At 55.7% G+C, this 22,239-nt stretch overlaps 1 protein-coding gene across 2 annotated transcripts; it reads right to left on the reverse strand.

Moving 5' to 3' along the window:
• Positions 1-7,037: 7,037 nt before the first annotated feature.
• Positions 7,038-20,877, reverse strand: HRH2 (histamine receptor H2). 2 transcript variants are annotated; one of them, XM_074883415.1, is made up of 4 exons: positions 20,744-20,877; positions 13,375-14,906; positions 9,724-9,871; positions 7,038-7,826 (listed from the first exon to the last, which is right to left on the reverse strand). In XM_074883415.1, the coding sequence occupies exons 2-3, from the start codon at positions 14,475-14,477 to the stop codon at positions 9,853-9,855; spliced, it is 1,122 nt and encodes a 373-aa protein (XP_074739516.1). In that variant the 5' UTR covers positions 14,478-14,906; positions 20,744-20,877; the 3' UTR covers positions 7,038-7,826; positions 9,724-9,852. The 2 variants fall into 2 exon arrangements, with proteins under 2 accessions (XP_074739516.1, XP_074739515.1); XM_074883414.1 differs by having other exon boundaries at positions 9,710-9,871.
• Positions 20,878-22,239: the final 1,362 nt, after the last annotated feature.

Genomic DNA, 22,239 nt, shown 5'->3' on the forward strand with positions numbered 1-22,239 from the left:
GGCTGTGCTTGGAAACTGCTAACCCCCCCCTGAAGGGAGGAGAACCAGAGCATCTTTAGGGAAAAACACTCGATTTGCTGCCAGCCCCATCCAGGATGTGACTGCAGACACCAGGCTGCAGCTGGTTTAGGGGATGCGGGGGGCTCGGGGAGGGCTCGGGGGGCATAAACTGCATGAGGACTGGGATGGAGAGGAGCAGCCCCGGGTGGGAAAGCCCTGGGAGGACTGTGGGTCTGTCCCCAGCCCTGGAGCTGTGCAGAGACAGCGGCTTCTTCCTTGCCTGCAGCTGACTTGCCTGCCCCCAGTCCCCTGCTCACCCAGCAACAATTTAAGCAAAGGGGAAAATCATAAAGCAGAAAAAGTTCAAGCTGGCTCTTTGAGCTGGTCCTGGGGTCCTGCAGTGTCTGGGGGCTTCCCGCAAACCACGATGCACCGAGGAGTATCTGGAGCCTCATAAATATACTCTGGGAATGGAGGAAAAGGGATTTGAATTTCAACTTTGATGCATAATGTGCTTTCTCGAAAAAAACAGCCTTCTTGGCAGGGACCAGACAACTTCCCACTAAATCTCCTGAAGGAGCGTGTTGCCAGTTGCAGAGATAAAACCTCAATGAAACACAATTAGCTTCCAATTGGATTAGCCAAACTCGCCTCTCTCCTCCCACCCAGCCACCCCGGCCCGGTAGCTGGATGGGGACCACTCGGTGTCAATCTCCTGTGTCCCCAGCCCGCTGGGAGGGGGACGGCGGCTCTGTCCTGGGGGGGAGGATAACCCTCTCTTCACGGTTAAGGGGAACCGACGTGTGATAAATGCACATGCACGAAAGCTGGAGCGCTGCAGGGCAGCCCCTGCCATCTCACCGAGGAGAGCAGCTCATCATGGCTGGTTTGCTGCGGTTCTCTGTGGCTTGGAGGCTGGTGGGGAGCCAGGGGCAGGGTCCCCATGTTGTCCCCTACGGTAGAGCCAGCTCGGGGTCGGGACACGGCACTGCTGCCTCCCTTCCCTGTTCAGTCCCAAAGCAAGGAGAAGGGGCAGATGGGACCTGCAGGCAGCAAAGGTTGCCGAGAGATTTTTTCTTTAGGCAGAAATATCTTCAATATCGATTTTTTTTTATGATTTATAAGCTGAGATGTTTTCTAGTCTTGGAGTTTTTAGGCTTAAGCATCAGTCATGGTGGGAATGTCTCACCCCTGTTTGCCCCCAATTCCCTGAGTATCACACTGAGCCAAGACACATATCAGCCTCACTTGTGCCCCAGGCACCTTTTTGGAGCAGGATCTTGCCTCCAGGCTGAGTCACAGTGCCCCGGAGCCAGAGGAGGTGGGAGAAACGCCCCGGAGCCATCCCGGGGAGGGGAGCACTCCCCCAGCCCTGTAGCATCCGCCCCGCCAGGGAGCGGCTGCTGGAGGGACCAAGAGATGTTGGCAGGGCTCTGAGGGGAAACTGGCCCATTAATTAAGAGCTTAATTACCCAATAATGAACGGTGGACTTAGCTCAACCTTGAAGCAGGCCAAGTGAGTGAAGCACCCTGGGGGAGGGAGGGGGGAGGTGAGATGGGGTATTTGCAAATATCTGCAAGATCTATACATGGAGAGGACAAAACCCCGCAGCCCCCTCGGTACCTCTGTCCCTGTTGTCCCCAAGGTGTCCCACTGCGCTCTTGCTGCCAGCCCCCACGTCAGTCCCATCACCCTGCTCATGGATGCTGGCATCCATCTCCTGCCCGGGGAAAGGGGCTATGGCCCCACTGCTGCACTTGGGGGGGTTATGGGGTGCCTGGCTCTCCCGCAGAACAGGACAGCTTCGCATCTCAGCCTGGGGAATGAGGATGAATGACTTAAACATAGCCTGGAGTTGGCGCAGTCCAGGGATATGGTGCCAGCGGGAGGACATGGAATGGGGACCATTTGTCCCTCTGGCAATACGACATACCCCGGGGAAAGGGTGGCCTGTGGGGTGGGAGTTTCTGCTGGTGGAGGAGAGAGGAGAGTTTGTGAGCTGGAAGGGAGAAGGATTTCTTTGGCTTCATGCATTTTGCTGCAGAAAGGCGGTTTCAGCTCCAAGGGTAGGGGAAATGAAACAGAAAAATGCCTCCCATTAAGCAAAAGGGTTGGAGAGCACTGTGTAATAGTGCTGTCTGCAGGGGCTTCTTGCACTGACTTTGCATCCAGCGTAGCCTTGCACCAGCGCCTGGAGGGAGCCGTGCTATGGCGAGATGTGCTGCTGCGGGAGATGGGGGCCGGAGGCGATGAGCTCCTGGCCCTGCTGGTCTGGGGTGGGGACAGCCGCGCCTGTCACCCACCCCATGGATGACAGGCAGTGCCTGGGGAGAGGGTGGGCAGATGCCCTCCACGCAGATCCCTGTGATCGCCCAGGGAAGTCCCTTGGGGAGACTGGGATGCCCATGATGTGAGCTGAGTCAGAGGCATAAGGAGCTGCTGGAGGGGGTTCACTCAGAGTCCATAGCCAGCACCGAGGGTCTCCTGGCCACTGGGACACGGGCAGTGCTGGCACATCCTCTCGCCCTGTCTTCATCTGCATCTGCATGGCCCCAGGGAACAGCCCCCAGCAGAGACCCTGACCCTGGCAGGCACCCCCAGCCCAGGCAGGGCATGGCTGCGGGTGTTCATCAGGGGATGCTCTTTCCTCCCCCTTTGATGTTAGTTTTTTTTAAAAAGCCCAAATAGATGTGATGGGTGTGTGGCAGGAAGAACAACATTCTCTCCAGAGCTTTCCCGAGTAATTCATCCTCCGAGAAATTAATTATCAGTGCCGGCGCTGCGTTTAATCAGCATCAGTGACTGTATGCCTGGGGTCGGAGGGCGTTGCTGTCTCTGTTTCCAGCGGCTCTAGGTTCCTGCCGGCTGGGAGGAGATCTGCTGCTGTCGCTGGCATGAGAGCTGGAAGCAGGGAGAGTCGGTCAGGCTGGGAGCGTGCGGCCTCAGCAGCTGTGCAAACACCACTGGGGCGGCAGCACCCTGCCAGCCCTGCCAGGGTGGGTGGCTGCAGCAGGGCAGCCCTGGTGCTGAGAGCAGCTCAGACGCCTGCAAGGGAGTCCCAGGGTGCCCATCGGGCTGGGAGCAGGAATATAGCCTGGGAGATGGTGGCCTGTGACCCAGCACCCCATCCTGCACCGGGGACAGCAAACCCACACGGACAGCGTGCACACTTGTGTGTGTGTGTGTGGGTGTGCGGCACACTGGGAAGGCAGATGTTGCAATGTTTGTTTGCTGGGGGGGGGACACGGGGGCATCTCTTCCAGCAGAGCTGCCTCTGGCATCCGTCTCCCTGACAAATGGTGTTTGGTTTGGTGGTAGAGCCTTAATGAAAGCGGTGCTGGCTGCAGGCGCAGGGAGGGGAGCACCTGCCTGAACAACACTCTGGGGGAGAAAGGAGAAGAAAAGGACAAAAGGACGTTGGACACAGCCCTTGGCAATGGCCAGATGGCTCCCATGCAGGGCCTGTGCCTCGCTGCCTGGCTGGGGACACCTGGCCCTCTGCAGCCAGCCCTGCATGATGGGGTCTTGGGCTACCAGCAGAAGGTGCGCTGCTAACGGGGGGTGGTGGTCTGGGGGTGCCCTTCAGCCTGTTTTCTGGGTGTGAGAAGACACTGGCTGGTGTGTGGGTGCCAGCTGGTGCTAGGTGGGTGTTATGAGGCCGTGCAGCCCCCGAACCGGAGGGCAGCAAGCTGGAGGCACCGCCTGCGTGCAGCAGGGGCTGCCACTGCCCCGGGCTGCAGGTATGGGGTTGTCCGGGATGACGCTCTCCCAGCAGGGCCAGGACATGTGGCTGGACAGACGGACACGCCTCTGTTATGCAGCACCGGTAGCTGCAGGTGCAGCAGTGCCACCCCAGTGTTTGGGGGACACCGAAGCCCTGGGGCCAGCAGGACCTTGGCTAAAGGTGGACTTTTTGGAGATGGGGGGGTGATGGGTTTTGGGGACCTCTGGCACTGCTGCCCTGGGGGAGCTGGAGGTCCCTTGATTTGGGGACGTGTTTCTGTCATACTTGTGCCCTCTAGTGGCTTTGACCCCTCTCTGGTCCCATGGCCACGTTCCTAGTCCCATGGCCATCATCCTTGCACCCCTGGCACTGCCAGTCTTGGCATTCACAGGTGGTGGGGAAACGCTGGGCGAGAAGGGCTCAGTCAGGCCAGGAGGGCACCTTGGCACTGCGTGATGCCGTCCCCATGGTCATCTCCTTCAGGCTGGAAGGGAGTGCTTCTCCTTGCTTTCAAGATGGTTTGGCATGGAAATGTAATTTTTAGATCTGGAGGGAGGCAATGGATACCAAAACCTTTCCAGAGGCTTGAATCTCCAGCTAAAACCGGTGGGTGAGTGACCCCAATATGCATTTTATTCCAGGAAATCAAATCTTGAGATTTCTAACACAAAGTTTCTCATTTTTTGACTGCTTGGGGCTATTTGTTACCTTTCTGTCTCCACTGTGTTTAATCACGACAGCCTGAAAAAAAACCCCACACTTTTTTCTCATTATTCTGATGTTTCTCTAAAGGAAATAAATGCTCCTTCACCTCTGGCCCATGGCAGCCACCGCTTCTTAGTTGTACTCCTCAGGGAGGGGATGCCTGGACACCCTGTGGCTGCTCCTGCCTCCGCGTGCCTCTCCCCTTCAACGTGTCTCTTCTCTGCATGTTTTTGGACCCTACCCAGAGCTGCAGCAAGGATGGAGAAGGTGGTTTGGTGGGAAAAGACCAGCCAGGCACCACAGGTCCCTAGGGTGGGTGGTAGAGCAGGGTGGGGATGGGGTCCCATGTATCAGGGCAGTGTAAGCTCCGTGTTCCCCACAGGGGTAGGAGGATGGGGGTGTCCCTGTGCATTTGGCAGCTGTCCCTGTCTGCACTCCCACTGCTAGCAGGGGGATATTTCCTATCTGAGAAAGCAGATGTTGGTTAGGAGCTTCCTAAGCAGTTTCTCTTCCCTCCTAGAATTACTGCTTGGAGAGAGAATATAAATTCTCTTTTGTTGTTGGTTTAGAGGAGAACAAAACCAAATGCCACCTGGAGAAGTTCCTGCTGCTGCACCCCCAGGGGCTGGAACTGCTGCTTTAGGGCTGGGATTAGCCCATCACCGAGAAAGCCTGCTGATGTGGGATTAGCGTGTATGGCGGCTGCGGTGACAGCAGCGACCTGGAGCAGCAGCATCACCCTGGCTGTACTTGCACTGAGCCAACCCATCCCCATGGCCTCCCGACCGGTCCATGCACTGAGCGGTGTCAAGCCTCTGCCAGCCCGCTGAGGGGCTCGGGGGCAGCAATGCCACAGACTGCATTTTGGATTTCTCCCCTTTCCAGCCTCGTTAGTATTGAAATTAAAAGCAAGTGTTTGTGAATTGGTAGCTGTTCTCCAAGACCCTAATTAGCAAATCTCTTCATCCCCTGGGGCTGCAATCTAATAATCAAAAAAAACCCAACACCCAAACAAGCCCCAAACCTTGTTTGATGGATCGGGAGTGCTACTGGAACAGTCGGAAGCGGCTCTTCCTGCTTAGTATGGTAATTAAGCACTTCAATTGCAATTATTTTTGCAATTAGATAAGTCTCTAATTGTTATCATAGGTGGCAGGGGTTTGGGTGTGTGTTTGCCAGTTCTTTCTCCCTGAGCTGGAGCAAAGTGTGGATGCTACAGGCAATTCAAGGCCTGCTCCTGTCGGCTTTGTCTGGAGAGGAGTCCTCTGCGTGCTTGGCTGTGGAGACTTGTTTCCAGCCTCTTTGCAAAGGAAGGTGCTGGTGAGATAATTTCTCCTTCTGCTCTGGGGTTCTCACCCCTGGGGTCTTGTAGCTCTCTGTCCCCAGGCCACACGCAGGAGGCCTGGGGAGGGGACATCGCCTGCCAGGGCATCACCTTGCCGCAGGTCTCTGCCTGCCCGTGGATGCTGTGGTGGGGCTCAGCGCTGCCCGGGCTGGGTGCTGTGAGGTTCGGGGGCTGCATCCCCCCCCTCCCCCGGCCCTTCTTGCTCTCCGGGAGCCATTTGCTCTTTGCAACCACTAATGACTAGTGGAAGGGTCAACTCCACGGAGGCTCAAGTGGTTGAGTGCTGAAAGGAAAGGCTGTGGTGGCTCTGGGGTGACAAGGGGATCGGGGGAGCGGGGCGGGGTCCGGTGCGCCGGGTCGGAGGGGCGCCCTGCCCGAGCCGTGGGTGTTCGGGGGTACCCGCCCGCTGTGTCCGTGGGTGAAGCCCCGTGGCGTGGCCGCCAGCGAGGGGGCCGGGCGGGCAGGTCTGTCCCCGGCAGCAACCAGGGGGAGCTCCGAGCCTGCGCTGCAGCCGCGCCGGCCCGGGCCCGGGGGGCGGCGGGGGCGCGGGGGGCGGTGGAGCGGCAGCATCGCGCCCGGCGGTGCGAGTCCTGGTGTCCCCCGCTCCCCCAGGGTGTCCCCCGCTCCGCCGGGTCCTGACACTCACCCGGGGGGGTCAGGCACCCCGGCCTGGCTCTGTGCAGGGAGCCCCTTCCCGCCCCCCGAGGCTTCGGGCAGGAGTGTCCCCGAGCACCTGGAGGGGGCACCTGGGACCGAGCTCTGCCCTCACCCGTTCCCCTTCCCCGGGCAGAGCCCTGGCACACACAAAACCAGCTGGCCTGGGGGTCAGTGCCCTCCCTTCCTGGGGGGATCCCGCAAACTGTCCCCTGCTGTGCCCTGGGGGTGCTCTGGGGCGCAGAATGAGCATGCTGTGCCCGGGGGTAACATGGGTCAGGCTTATTTCAGGAAGAAAACTCTTGCCCCACAGCACCTTGTTCGTTCCTGTCCTACCTGGTCCTCACTGCCTGCTGCTCCCTGATTCCCACCAGCTCAGGGACTGGCAGGGGGGATCATCTAGCTGGTCCCACAGGGGAAGGTGCTCTTTGAGGGGGTGCCAGCCCTTCCTGGGCTGGCTGCAACACGTGTCCTGGGGGTTTCTGTTGTGTGTGTCCAGGCTGTGTTCCAGCAGAGGGATGGGAATGGGACAGCAGGGTACGGGGGAACAGGGAGGCTCTTCCCAGGACAGAGCATACGCAAATAAATGAATCATCTCATTTTCCCTCTGTGTTAAATAGGTTTTTATACCACTGATGACTTCTGCACAAGCTTGGTGCAGAAACATCCTGTTTTGGTAGTCTTAGTGCTGAGCTGCCGGGAAGGGCAGAGCTCAGGGTCAAACCCTGGCTGCTTAGTGTCCCCGCCGTGGCCCAGCAGGCTCCAGGGCCTCTCTCCTTCTTGCAGTGGGGCTGGGACAGGGGTTGTGAAGCAGACACAGAGAGCAGGGACAGACCCAATAATCCCCAAACCTTCCCAACGGGGGAGGCAGTCTTGCCCCAGCATGGATGTTGCAGGACTGGGTGTCCTGTGCACGGACATCTGGCACTCCTGGCTGCCAACATCCGCCGTGCTGAGCCCTCCTGCCGCATAACCCCTGCCCCCCTCTGAAGGGTGGATATGTCCCTTGGACAAGGTACCAGGGAGGGTAGCACCTGTGCTCCCCTTCTCTGTCCTAGGCTGGTCTGTCTGGCACCAAAACCTTGACCACAGCCCCTTTTTTCCCCCTGCCCTGTGCCCTCTCAGCCTGACCCACTGCCTGGGGAGGGCACCCCCATCCCAGCCCTGCCAGGAGCACACGCTGGCTCCTGACCCAGCTCCTTGGGCACCACTGCCTGCTGGTGCGGGGCTCGATGCTGGAGGTGTCACAGCCCCAACAGGGCAGCGAAGAGGCTCTTCTGCAGCTCCTCTGAGGGCTCTTCAAACACATCACCCTCCTGGGAAGAAACTTGGGCAGGCAAAGGCCTCTCCAGCAGTGTTTGGGGATGGAGCAAATGCTGCATGCCAGAGCAGGGATCCTGCAGGGGAACAGAAAGGGGTTTCAACGGCTTTGCAGGTGGGTGTCTCCCCCCACCCCCCCTCCTCTTTTCTTGCTCCCCAGCATAACGGATGCTGCATTAAGCACCCACTGTGCCTGGGAGGGACTGTGGTGTGATGATGAGGATGCTCTCAGCAGATCATGGCTATACGCTGACATTTGGGTAGAGCTGAGCATCACCCCGGGACCCATCATCTGACATCCCTCTGAGTAGCATCACTTTGCTTTGTGGCTTCCTCTGCCTGCTCTTCCCATCCACTTGGTCCAGCCAGCAGTGGCAGGGTTGTGACCTCTGCAAATAGCTTGATAAAAGAAGGTGTCCTGGGGTCGGCAGCTCCTGGGTGCTCCTTCTCTCATGGCCCCTCTCCCTGCCACCGCACGTGGGTTGGGGACTCTTTCAGGCAGGTGCCCCATGCGAAGTGACATTTCCTGTCCCCACCCCCATGGTGCAGAGAGGAAATCTGTGGCCACACCAGGACCTCAGATCTGCAAACCTCTCCCTGACGACTTTGCTTTATTCTGCTGATTAGATTAGCAATCTCTCAGGGGATGACTGGTGTTTCACGTTTACCTCATGGAAACTAAATGGGTTTCAGAACATATGTGCAGCACAGAGAGGGAAAGCATGAAGCAGAAGAGCTGCAATTGGTGTCCCCTCTGTCCCTGCTGTCGGGCAATGATGGCAGCAGAGATGACTCTGCCTTGTGTCTGCACTGCTGGGGGGTTCACTGTGAGCTGTTGTACCCTCCAGGCTTGGGGTCTCATGCTGCTCCCTCTTGTGGGGCAGTGCTGGGGGCTGTGATGATGCTCCCCCGGGGAAACAGCCTCTGCACTGCCACCTCCCCGCTGAGCGATGCTTGTGCCTTGGTATGTTGCATTGAGGGACTTGCAGCTCAGTGGGGCCTGATGGGGTCATGGGGACCTCGCTGCCCTGTCCTGCTCTTGCCCCCTTGCTCTCCAGGCCTCTAGTTCTCCTGCTGATGGGCAATGGCATTTCCAGGGTGATTCATGGGGAGTCCCTCTGAGACGTGCAGGCTGATGCTGTGCCCCAGGGTGGGGGCCTTGCGCTCTCCTGCAGCAGCCCCAGCTCCATCCCAGCTGCACATGTGGGCAGGCAGGCAGCACCATCGCCATGACCTTGGCTAAGGTTAGTAATGCTCAGTGTGCGGCAGGGACAAGTGTACTTAGCTTCCAGCACATGGGTGACCGTATTTCTCCCTCCAGGGCACAGTCAATATGGGAGAGCCCAGGTTATCAGCATGCAACGTTGGAGGGAGAGCATGCGGAGGTCAGGGCGACCTTGCCTGGCTCTTCCTGAGACGGGCTGCACAAAGTGGCTCTCTGGAGCCGAGAGGCATCCCCATGCATGGCAGCTATGTCCTCCAGCCCAGCACTGCTGGGAGAGAGCGGCAATGCCCGGTGCAGCAACAGCCCCTCACCCCGGGAGCCCTGCCAGCATTCCTGTAAAAGCTGCTAGCAATTTATGTGGAGCTGACGTAGGTTTGCATGAAAATGAAGTGTGCTGGAAATCCATGCTCTGAATGCAGCTGCCTCTGCAGTGTGTGGAGGGACAGGCAGGATGCAGGCATCTTCCAGGGCATCGCAGGGTGGTTGTGTAAGCCCACCCCTCCAGGACAGCCATGGGGTGCACATCTCTGTGCACCTCCCCTGGGCTTGGGGCTAGGTTTGGAGAGCAAATGGTGCTGGAGAGAGGAGTGAGGATTCACCTCTGATAATATCACCCTCTGCACCAAGTACCATTGGGACGGGATGGCTGGACCAGGGAAAATGCAGTGGGTGCCACAGCACGGAGAGCTGCCCCCTTCCTTCGCTTGCACCCAGTGACCCTGGCCCTGTACTCACCTTGCAGCCCTCACCTCTGCTGCTGAGTTTCTCCCTGAAGAAAACTGAGTGTTGTCCTTTCAACCTCACAGGATTTTGGAAGAGGGCAGCCAGGAGTTGAAGTTTGGGAGACATGGGTCCTAGGGCAGCGGGCCGGCTGAGACTCATGGGAAAGCTCTGGTGCTGGAAAGGGTTAAATTGCACATGAAGATGGAAAGAAAAGCAAGAAAAAGAATAGATCAGTTGGTCAGTGCCAGTCTGGTCAAGCCTGGCTTTGCTCTGTGGAGCACCAGGTACTGCCTGGCTGGTGTCTGCCCCCCGGGGTGGCAGGCTGGGGTGGGCACGTCGTGACTGGGACAGTGATCCTTTCCTACGGCAACTGGCTTCTCTCTGCCCATATATTGTGGCCACAGTCCTGCCCCAAACTGCCCTGAGCACAGCTGATCTGTGCAAGAGCGTGATCCAGAGCCACTCGCCCTACTCCGGCATTTTTTGCCTCCCTGTTAGTGCTGAATGCTTCTTCTCTTGGGCTTTTCATCTCTCTGGACCTCAGGGACTGGTCTCATAACCTACAGCCATGCCTGCTGCTCGGCCTGCTCCTCTTCAGAGTCCTGTCTCACTGCAGTGAAGCAGGTTCCTGGGGTCCATCAGGTGTTGTGCATACAAGTAGTGCTTTCCATTACCAGTTTTGTGTGAAGTGAATTGCCTTGCCTCTCTGGTGCCTGGTGGGGAGACAGAAGCAGCTGTCTTTCCTTGCATCTCTGCCTGGCCCTTTAATGGCTGCAGTGCTCCTGTGGCCTTTTGATTCCCAAAGCAGCAGTGACTGACTTCCCGTCCCTGCTTCTGACACCCCTGACACCAGCTGCAGTTCTCCAGTATTCTCACTCTTGTTTGTTGGTCTTTTCTCTATGCGTCATAACTGGAAAGAATATTGTTAAGGGCAATGGTTCAAAATATTGCTGGTTGCACTTCCCTCTGAATGACCCCGTGGAGCTGCTCTGAGCAGAGCTCTTCTGAGCTCTGGTCCTTCTTATTTGGGGGGGTTATGAGTTTGTGGAGTGATTCTTGTTGGTCTTTTTCTGTTAACGTGGCCAGGGCAGACGAGTGGGAAGACTACGCGGAAGGGAAGTGGGGAGAGGAACCAGCTTGGTTCGTGCTTGGGGTGAAATTGGCTGCCAGGCTTTTGGTGTACAGGTAAATGCTGTGCCCGCCTGTCTTGTATGGTATTAGTTGATCCAGATCATCTGAGAAGAGCCAATGTTTATATATCTGACTATGGAAAAAAAGGGTTGGAAGGGGCCTCACATGATCCTTGGTATATCCTTCCTGTTCAAGCGAGCAGGCTAAGAAGGGAAGTAGTGACAGTAAAAGCAATAACTGATTATTTGGTGCTCAAGCAGCTCTTATCTGATTGCGAGCAGAAACCACAGTAGTGGTGTTGTGTAGGATGGGAAGAAGATCTCTGGATTTAGAAAGGTCAAGAAACATCCTCATGCTTGAGTCTTCCCCTCTTGCTTCCCCACAGGTCCTGTGTCTTGTGTATCTGCACTGTTGTGGCACTGGCTGCCGCTTGCCCTCTTCCTTGCAACCTCCTGCACACTTGGAAGCAAATCCAGCTGGGATCTCGCTGGGGCTGATTTTAGCGGTGGGGGAGCTTCACCCTGCAGGGGTGAGGGCAGTCTGGAGCCACACGCCAGGTCCCTGTGCTGGGGCTTTTGCCAAGTCCTGCTGACACTGGGCACCCACATGCTGAGAGTTTGGGGACAGAGGTCCCCTGGTTGCTGCTGGCCCCAGTGTGGGCTTTGGATGTAACTCCCATAGCAGGGTCAGGCCCTCAGGGGAACCAGGGGAAGGACCTTGTCTACCCGGGAAAGCTGGGAGGGGGAAAGCCAGGAAGTGAGTGACCCTGACCTCTGCCAGAAAAACAGAAACCTGTTGTTCTTCCCCTTTCTTTCCATCTCCTTGTTCTTGCTTTGTGGTAAAGCAGCACTTTGAGAAGTCATTGACGTTTTTTGTCTCTTCTTCCTCTCTGTTGCGTAGGGAAGTCCCGCTGATGCGTTTCCCATCACCAGCTCTCCCTGGCTGGCTGCAGAGCCCCGGTGCCTGAGCTCCTGGTTTGCTCAGGAGCTGCACTTGTGTGTGAGTAAACAGCACAGCTCTTTGTCTCTGTATGTTTGCAGAAGCATCTCTACTGTGCCAGGCACATGCTCTCCATATGTTTTTATATACAACCTGCAGCTACGTTTACCAAATGCTGTACCTTTGCGCACTTTATTAGTTCCTCAGAAACTAAAAAGGCAGCCCCAGGAACTGCGTTTTCGTATTTGTTCACACTCATCCATCCTTCTGTGTCTCCTGGGGCAGACTGCCCTGCCCCAGGCTGCCCATTTGTCTTGGGAAAGTCACATCTGAACCCCAGGGGAGGCACGATGCTGGCTAAGCCTTCTGGATGGCTTTGTCCTTGGGTTCACCTCTCTACATTCTCCTTTTGGTGCCTTGAGACTGTGTCTCTGGGACAGGATCAAGGGCATGTGCTGCAGGAGAGCATGAGCACGGCTTCTTTGCTGTCATGCTGGGAACGGGGAGTCAAAGGACTCCTTATCTATGGATGGAAAGTTTCTGGGCTGCTTATCAGATACTGCCTAGAAGGTAGATTAAAGTCTCGGGAGCAGCAGCTTGCACCGTGGCAGACGGCATGCTTCTCTGTTCTCCTTATGCTCGGGAGGGTGAATGCCTCTGAGCAAAGTGGTGGGTGGGTGGCCCAGCCCTGCAGGGACGTGGGTGCCCAGGGAGGGGACTGGTGCCACAGCCTGGCACAGAGCTCACCCGCCTTGCACCCATCCTGCTGCCTCAGTGCACCTGCACCCCTCCAAGAGGCCTGACCCCTGTGACATGCTTGGGGTGACGCTGAGGGAAGTTTTGGCTCTAATTTTACATAGGCATTTAGATTGGCAAATGTTTTTAGAAATACAATTTTGGCTATTCTTGCTCCTTTTGAGAGATGGGAATGGAACTTGCTGTTGGCTGAATTAGTTGCTGGTGCAAACTGACAGCCTAAATGCTGAGGGTGCATGGCTTGGCCAGGAAGGGAAACTGCTGAGCTGTTCTTCAGGGAGCTGGGGAACCAGATTTTGGCTCCTGCAGGGACTCGCAGCCTGACCGCAGGTGCTCTAACTCTGTGCCCCAGGGCTACCACCCTGTTGCCCTCCCTGTGACGGGCAGTCACCTTTCCCAAGCCCCTGCATCTCTGCTGTCTGCCTAGGCTTTGCTGGCCACCTGCCACCAGAGAGCAGGACGTTGCTGGTTTTTGGGAATAGCTGCAGCTAATGGCTGCACCCTGTTCTGTACAGCAAATCCTGACGGCAAAACTGTCCCCATTAGCCAGCAAAGCCAGGGATGTTTTGTGGTCCCTGTGAATGGGCGGTGATTGCAGGGGTGGCCAGCCACATGTGAAGCTGGAGTAGCTGGACCTGTGCCGCCAGCATGGAGGGATGTGAACTGGGTCCCTGCTGCTGGTGATGAATTTCTGAGTGGCTGCAAAGAGCAATAGTTGCCTGGGCAAGGATCTCCTGATGGGGTGTCGGCTTGTTGCTTAAAAGTTCACAGACAATGTGGGGTCCCCACCTCTGCCTTCCTCTCTGGGGATGGACCTACCATCAAAGCCCCACATGTAAGAAGGCTCTTACCTCTTGTGGGCTCCATCGGTCAGCAAGATCCCTTTTCCATTCCTCATCTCCAGTTTCAGAGGCTTACCCTCCTGCTTGCCCTGTCCCCGCCTGCAGCTCCTGCCCCTGGACTGGGCCTTCTGGAGGGGGGGCAGGTGGGAGCTCCTGGGGCCCCCAGTCCTCCAGCAGTGCAGCAAGTGCTGGTACGCCACCCGGAAATCCCTGTTGAGTGTCCCGTAGAGGATGGGATTCAGGGCTGAGTTGGCATAGCCCAGCCAGAGGACAACGGACATGGGTGTGCCTTTCACCCTGCTGTCTCCCCACATCCCCCGGTACGTGAACACTGTGAAATAGGGGAACCAGCACACAATGAATGCTCCCATCACCACCGCCAGCGTCACAGTGGCTTTGTGCTCTTTCACCATGGGTGGCATGGGGGTGTTGCTGCTGCAGCACCATGTGTGGTTTATCCTCTTGGCTTGCTCCCTTGCTATCTTGAATATCTGGTAGTAGGTGATGCACATGATGACCAAAGGGATGTAGAAGGTGAGTAAGGCATCCACTAGCCCGTACACAGGGTTCACCTCCAGTGTGCACTCCTTGTTGCAGTTAGGGACTGTGTTTTGGACTGCTGTCCCGTTGGTGTTCCAGCCCAGGTGGATGGGTAGGAAGGAGACCATCAGTGAAACGGTCCAAATAACAACTAAGCCCACAGCCACCCGGGAGTGAGTGACCACCTGGCTGTAGCGGAGTGGGGTGGTAACCGCAAAGTAGCGGTCCAGGCTGATCATGAAGAGGTTGAGGATGGAAGCTGTGCACAGCATGACGTCTAGGCTGGTGTAGATGTTGCACAAAATGCTGCCAAAGGGCCACTCTTTGGTGAGTTCGTAGAAGGCGGAGAATGGCAGCACCAGGAGGCCCAGCAGCAGGTCGGTGATGGCCAAGGAGACAATGATGCAGTTCGTCAAGCTGCGGAGCCGGCGGTCAAGGGTGACAGCCAGGCAGACAATGATGTTACCGCAGAGAGTGATCACGATGAGGATGGCAAGGCAGGACCCGACCAGCAGCTGCAGGGGGAAGTCCATCTGTTTTTGAGAGCTTGTATGGTTGAAGCATGGATCCATAGTGCAGTTGCGTGGATGGAGCAGTCCTGCTCTCACTGGCTTTGAAGCTACTTGGGGTGACCCTTTACCAGGCAGCCCGAGAGCCCTTTCCAAAGCGACCTTAGGCCTACAGTGACCTTGGAGAACATTGCAGAGTCACTTCATGTGTTCAGCCTCATATGATAGGAATGACATGGTCTAGGGAAGGGTGTGGCCCTGTGACTTGATTGTGCCTGCTGGCTCCATCTGGGAGCTCAGTGCTAGAGCTGATCGCCCGTGGCAGCTGCTGGTGGGTCCCAGCTGCTTCCTTTTCCTCTCCTGCCTTCTCCTTTTCTCTGAGAGACTGTGGGTCAGGTCCTGTGGGGTCTCATGTGCTCTGCATGTTTGGTTGGTGACAGTGGTCAGCAGTGCTCCAGCAGGGACAGAGCTTTGCCACTTCCCAAGGACAACCTGCAAAGAAAGCACCAACTCAGAACTGCAGTGGGCAAAGGTCCTTTGAGCTGCCCCTCACACCCCTCCAGAGCACCTCCCTGGATGCTCCAGCCCACTTAAACCTGAATTGGAAAGTGTCTTGGCAGCCAGGCACATGTGTCTCTGCCAGCTGGCCCCTCCCAGCCCCAGGGGTGCCCATGCAAAGTAGAGACGTGAGAAACAGCAGGGATTTTGGAGGGACTGAGTTCTTACAGGCTTACGATAAGAAGGAGGACTGGGAGGATATGAGGAAAGTTTTCCTGAGAAAGCAGTATGCTTTTCTTATGCAATTTAGCAAAATTAGTCACCACTACATAATTTCCGAAGCTCAGCTGTGACTCTAAGTCTCATTAAATTTTGCCTTTGTATCTGCATTTTGCAGCAGCCCATGCCTTGTGTTGGACCCTGCCAGCAGCAACCATGCAGCCTGGAGAGGAAATCTGCACTCTGCTCAGGGCTCTGTGAGGAAAGAGGAACCCATTTGTCAGTGGTGTGATGTCCTGGGGAGGAGATGGCTGGGAAGGGCTCTGACAGCTTCATCAGTCCCATTCCTAGCAGCTGAAGGGCAGCACAGAGGTTTGTTTTTCAGGGAGAGTTTGGATGGAGCTGTTCCTGCTGTGGGACAGGGACACAGTGGACAACATCCCTTGTAGACTTACTTTTTATGGCTATTTTCTGTCTGGATGCAAAGAAAAAAATGCCTTATTTTGCAAGGGCAGAGACAACACAGCAAACCCCTCTAATCACCAAAAGAGCTTTTAGCTGCTGATTACGGTGCTTCAGGACCATGCTGCTACTAGATTCAAAAGGACCTTGGCTCCTGTGTGATTGCAAGTAATATTCTTGTCACTGCAGTGCCTCAGTTTCCCTTTACACGCCTTCCTGACATGGGAGAGAGGGGGTTGGGAGAAGGCTGAGAAGCCCAACTGCCTGTGCCACAGCTGTGCTCTCCCCCCATGCGCTTCCCAGGTGAGTTGATGGGTCTCCCCATCGTCCTCAATGTGCTGGGAGGGGAGAGCTGCGCTGGTCTCCATGGGTGGTGCAGGACCCAGCTCCCCAGGCTCTCCGCAGCCTGTGGATCAGCAGTGAAGCCATCCCTAGTGGTGCACAGGCTTGTGCAGGAAGGTAGAGCTGATTCCCTGCAGGGCGCAACAGGCTGCAGAGATGGAGCAAGCAGAAAAAACACCAGGAAAGGAAAAGGTCCAGCCTTGGCAGAGGATAGAGGTGAGATTTTAACGTTAAACTCGCCCTGCAAGAACAAGATAAGGATGTGGAGCAGGCTGAAAGACTCTTCAGATGATTTATGTCTTTGATTCAAGGTTAAAGGCATGGGGGCCAAGGGAGGGCATATACCGGGGAGACTGCATGAGTAAATAACTGCTGATTGCCAGTAGCCATATGGTGGAGAGATGGGGACTGGACCGGTGAGATTAGCAATGATACCTGCAGCCCTGCTGCTTCTAAAGGAATTGGAAGTGAATGACAGGTGATGAACTGGCCTGTGGGAAGCCTTCTGCTGAGCAGAGCAAACTCATTGCCAGACAGGGGGTCCTCTGAATTTGGGTGCTGGGATTAAGGCTGTTGGGAGAGGGACGTGATGCTTTCAGCTGCAGCAGCAGCGTGCAGAGCGGTTCCTCACCTCCTGCTGCAGCGCAGGCTCTTGCCATGGAAAGCTCTTTGTTCGCGCACAAAAGGAGCGTGGAACAAGCTGAGCGCTGCCTGCCTGCTGACAGCAATGACGAGAACAGGTTGTTCTCAGAGAAGGGTATTTCCAAGTGAAAGGGATGTTTTTTCATTGCTCCCAACATGTGGAAATGGAAGGATAAATTATAGGGGGAGTAGCACACTTAGAAAATGCTGTGGGTGGATCACAGCCTCCTACGTGGCTGCTTCACCACACATCAACAACCTGCTCCTGCCACCAGCTCTTGCAGCTCACGTGGGCTCTGCCGGGGCTCAGCTCGGGCTCTGCTGCTGGGTCCCAGCTCTGGGCGCATTGTCACACTCGGCACCCGCCATGGTCCAGGCGGCCCCCAGCGCAGCCCTGCACTGCAGACCTGGCCAGAAGTTGTTTTGTTTCTCATTGCTTTTTGTAATTAGCTTAGGGCATGAAATGGGCACTTTCTTTTTTTTTTTTTCCCCCCTCAGGCAGGGAGTAGAAAGTATTTTCAAGTGGGATATGGAGCCGCTGGGCTGAGCTGTGGAAGGAAAGAGCAGGGGTTCCCAAATGAAGGGGACAGAGGTGTCCCCATCCCTGCAGAGGACCCTGGGTAGAGCTGGGCGCTCAGCTGTCCTCAAAGCCTGGTCACAGGCACCCTCCCTGCACACGCGGGCTGCAGGGCTCAGCTGCCTGGGACTTTGTTCCTCCACAGAACAGGGCAGGATCTGCCGCCTGACAGCTTGGATGTTGCAACCCTAACTATAATGGGTGTGTGAGAGACTTTCCCCTATTCCTCTGCCAAATTATCTCATGGAAACAGTCCGCTGAGGGATCACAGCCCCCGGACGTGGCTTTGCAGGAAAAGCAGGCTGGAGGGCTGGTGTAGATGGCAGGCTGTGGGATCAGCCCGCTGCCGTCAGAGCGCAGTCCCCAGGGCAGTGCACTCAGCTTAGGGCCCTTTCCTGGAGCATTGGCCCTCTGGAATTCTACATCTGCTCCTGTTTTTCTGCCCAGGTCACTCGCAGTCACCTTTAATACCAGGTCCTGTGTCCTCTGCTCCTGTTGCATTTTGGCAGAGAGAGTTCATTTCCTCCTTGATGTATGAGTGGAGTAGCTGTTTCCCATGGCAGCCTTTCTAGCAATAGCCTGAATAAATTATACCCTTCCAGCCCTGTCTCACCAGGCAGCTTTTACATTTACCTGATTATCCTCATTATCACAGCCTGGATCTGTTCCTGGTTCAAAATCACCCTCCTGACAGTGAGGGACTAGAGTAGGGCATCACTTCTGGGTCATCCTTCTAGCGCCTTTTCCAGGGGCACTGGTGCTCTGATCGACAATATCTCTGCTGTGAAGGCTTGTCAGGTTGCATTTGTTTTGTTGCAGTCATCCCAGGGTTCCCTACAAGCCAGATATTTCTCTTATGGTGTTTTCAGCTGCTTAGAGTAGCAATTTTTGCAGTTAGTCCCTAAGCATATGAACTTGTGCCAGCCCGTTGCGTTTCTGTTGATCTTTGGATCCTCTGGTTCTTCTCCTGTAGTACTTAGTCCCTTGTCCAGTTCAAAACTTCTCCCAAGTTTCTCACCAGTACATTTTCTTAGAAAAACTCCTGTTTTCTGAGCCAAGATCACTAATGAAAACCATTAAATAAAATTTATCTCTAGGCTGATCTTTAAGGAACTCTATTAATAGCCTTCTCTGGAGCATTAATGATTCTTCCATTGTAACGTACTATCGTCTCCCCATTAGCCTCCTTACAATGCTAAAAGTAATCCCTGCCTTCTCCTGCCTGAATAGATATTTTCCTCTCTGTTGCAGCTCGTGTTACATTTGATCCACTGTGTGCCCATTTAAAATGGCAATTAACTCCTCTGGGGAGGGAGCTGTGATTTATCCATGGGAAATTTCTGTTGCATTTTACCTTTTTATTCCTCCTCCCCATCTTTCATCACCCTTTCCTTCAGCATCGTTTATTCCAGCACTTTGTGCGCTTTTCCATCAAGACTAATGGGATGCAGCGCCCGCTCTGGCAGTGTAGGTAGTACATTTGCTGCTCTCCGTTCATGTGCTTCTACTTCTGGCATAATAGGTTTGTTTAAAATCTGCTAAAAGCCTAGGTACCTTGGCACCACGAGTGGAGAAATGGGCAGAAAGGAGCACTTGGAGAGTGCCTGAACGTGGCAGCCTGTCTTTGGGAAGTGTTTCCCACTACCCAAAAGGGCACTGACAGCGATGGCTGGGGGCTCAGGAGAAGCTCTGCATGAAGCATTTTAGCTCTGTCCTGGGGACAGGATGGGTCAGCTCTCAGGCAGACCTGGAATGTCACTCTGCCTCCTGCATTAGCTTCTTTCTGAGCAAAGTGCTGGCAGAAGTCACTTAGGAGCAAAGCAAATTCCGTGGCCCTGCAGAGCTTGCAGCAGAACGTCATGGCTTTTTCTGAAATTATGTTCAAGTGCTTCCAGAGATTAAACATCTGGGCATGCTGTGAGAAGTACTTCAGCCAAGGCTGTGAGATGGGGAGGAGGGTGGGGATTTCTTCTGGTCTGAAAGAGGATGTTTAAGGTTCAGTGGTGGGGTGCAGGCAGGGCTGGGAGCTGCAGGAACCCTGGCAAAGGGCTGTTTCAGTCCTCTGTCAGAGCCATGAGCCTGCCTCACAATGGGACAAGACCAAATTTGCCGGAGCTGGGGCTTGAAGGCAGTGTGAGGGGGGACAAATGTGAGAGTGGTGCAGAAACTAGCTTGCCCTGCTGTCCATAGCGGGCTTTGAGGTTGTGGGGTTGTTTCTAGCTTACGAGAAGCCTTTCTGGAAGGGCTGTGCTTCTCCCCATGCCTCCCATGCAGTGCTGCACCCCATAGCATCCTCCACCATGCCTCTGTCCCTGCGCTCGGTGAGCCCCATCGCTGGAGCTCTTGCTCCCTTGTTTCCATCTCTTCCTTGCAATGGCTCATCTCCCCTCCGCTCCCTGGGGCAGGGCTGTCAGGTGTGCTGCTCGTGGGTGCTCACCCATCCAAGGTGCCCCGTGCCCTTGTTTGGGTGGGTTGACACAGCTCACCCTTTAATCTTACAGGTGCACACTGACAGCTGCAGTCTCATTTTTGCAAAGCCCCTTTGCAACCTCTCTGGGACTGTGGGGAGACACCAACATCCTGCCAGGCTACATCCCCAGACGCTTTTGTCCCTGCTCCTTGGTCTCCTCCAGAGTCTGGTGCTCTTCCTGCCTCATCCCAGCCTAAACCCTGACTGATACACAACAGCAATTACTGTCTCTGGCATGAGCAGAGGGACTGGGGGAGGCAGGACACAATCTCTATCACGGCCACCAACCCTTAATCATGCTCTCCAGGAGGAAAAGAGCTCTGTAGGTAAGAGGGAGTTTGGGACCCCTGAAAGCAGGAAACCCAAAGAGGTAATTGTAAACCAGTAGAGCAGTCAGTATTTCGAAAGTTTGTTCTACAGAGAGTTCCTGGGAAAGGTGAAACTGTAAACAGAGGTGTCAGGCTCATGGGTGTGCTTGGAACTGCATGAGTTCCCAGCAGAAGTCCCAGGGTTCAGCCTCCTGCCAAAGTCTATTCCAGCCAGGGGACTATGCACCCTCCTGTGCCACTGCTACAGCCCAGCCTGGGGGTACCCTGCCCCACAGAGCCAACTGTGTCCCCATATGGGGCAACCCCTGCTCCAGCACATGCCCAGCAACTGCCAGGGTGTGGAGGGCTGGATGGAGGGGCTGGGGAGCTTGGAGAAAGGGCTTGGGCAGCTCAGTTCAAGAAGTTGGTTTAGCAGCAAACCTCGTGAGGAGGCTGCTTGGGCAGAGATGCTTCATACCAGCAGATGCTTAGGCAGAGCAGGGCTCTGCCTCTGTGCCCTGGACACGCTCCACCCATGTCCTCCCTTCAACCCTGATGTTCTTGGCTTCAGCAGTCCCCACCAGCAACAGCCAGTGAAAGTCCCCGAACTGTCCTCTGCTTCAGGCACAACAGGATGATGATGGTGCCAAGGTCTGATGGGCGACACCCTCTTGCTCTGACTGGGGTGTCCCACTGCAGGCTGCTTAGTACACCCCAACCTCAGCAAGGACCCACAAACCCCTCTGAGATCTCACCTATAAAGTGATTTACCAGTGTAACAACCAAGCAAAAAGTAAGACAAAAGCTTTACCTGGGAAAGGTGCTGCTTTCCCACAGCCTCTGAGCGGATGGAAGCCCTCGGTAGCTGCGCTGCCTCCAACTTTCCCCCGGCGTGCGTGGCTCAGTTTGTGAAGGCAGAAGCGTGTGCTGCGAGCGGTGGCTGCCTCCTCTCCTCCCTCCCTCCCTCCCTTCTCGCATACCAATATCCAGGCAGCACGGTGACTGCAACATGAGTCAGACCACAAGTGGGTGGGATCAGACACTGAGGTTATCATCCGGCAAATTTGAAATGCTGAAAGTGAGCCGTACTCCAGGCACGTGGTGTGTTGGACTCCGCCGAGCTGTGCCAGGCACAAGGAGGGGTGTGGGATGCCTCCTGCTCCTGCTTCCTTGTGTGCTACTGTCACCTTCCTTGCTAATGTTGAAGATTCAGGGCCCTTGTTGCTTGCTTGACATGTGCAAAGCCTCCCGAGTGGCTCTTTGCTGCAGGCACCCACTTGCCTGTTGCTGGGAGGCCTGATGCTGTCACTTGCTCCCAGCACAAACCTGGCTTTGCAATCAGTGTGAGCCCCCTGAGAGCAAGCACAGCTGAGCCTGGAGCTGGGTTGTCTGAGATGGCTCAGAAGCTGCAGGGAGGACTGAGGCTCTTGGGTTGCACTGGGGAGAGATAAGGAAAAAGGGGGGTAGCTGCGAAGCAGGCAGAGGAAACTGGAGCCCAGCCAACGCTGGGGTGCAAATTTGCTCCTTGTGCCACTCAAGGCGGCAGGAGGAGCCCATGCGATGTGTTGGGGGTTCTGCGCCATGGTGGGGAGAGGCTTCACGTGCTCTGGGCCAGTGGCAGGGATGCTCCAGGCTGCGCAGCTTTCCCGCAAGGTTGCGCTCACCTCTGCTGAAAATTGTGCCCTGCATGTGCGATGGCAGGGAGGAACCCACACCAAATGACAAACAGGCAGTGACAGCCTTTCATGTCGCTCAAATCTTTCATCTGTGGGTTTCAAAGCACTGTGCATATATCAACTGCTGGGCCAGCTGTGAGAGGACCTGTTTCCCCTTTTAGCTCTCCCTCTTGAGCTGAGCAGGTCCCGGGCTGTCAGCAGAGCTCCAGTGAAGCTTGGCCATGCCCCTGGTTCTGCATGGCCTGGAGAGAGCAGTGCCGGCAGCGATGCAGTGTGAGTGAGGTGCTTCAGTCCCCAACAGCCACTTCTGAGTCTCCACAGCAATTAGCCAGGGACTAACTTATTACAGTCTGGATGTGGCCCTGGGCTCCCCAAGATGGAAGGAGACAGATCCTGCTGCTCCCTCAGCTGGGCTGAGCTCTCCCAACACCCTGTGCTGGGAATAGAGAGTATGTCGCAGCCCTCATCTCTGCGAAACGGGGATCCCGGCAGCACTGGCACACAGACCAAAATGCCTTTGATGTGTCTATCTCCGCACACCAAAGCACAGATCTATCTTTAATAAGCTTATGATCTGCTGGAGCCGGAGAGTTTTACCGCTGATCGGCAGCCCTGTGATGTGTCTGGGTAG

The sequence above is a fragment of the Strix uralensis genome, chromosome 14 (assembly GCF_047716275.1).
Source record: "Strix uralensis isolate ZFMK-TIS-50842 chromosome 14, bStrUra1, whole genome shotgun sequence".
In the NCBI taxonomy this organism is placed as follows: Eukaryota; Metazoa; Chordata; class Aves; order Strigiformes; family Strigidae; genus Strix; species Strix uralensis.

What these genes read in the sequence shown, in the direction of transcription:
- HRH2 (XM_074883415.1), bottom strand. Translation starts at nt 14,477, where the DNA reads ATGGATCCATGCTTCAACCATACAAGCTCTCAAAAACAGATGGACTTC.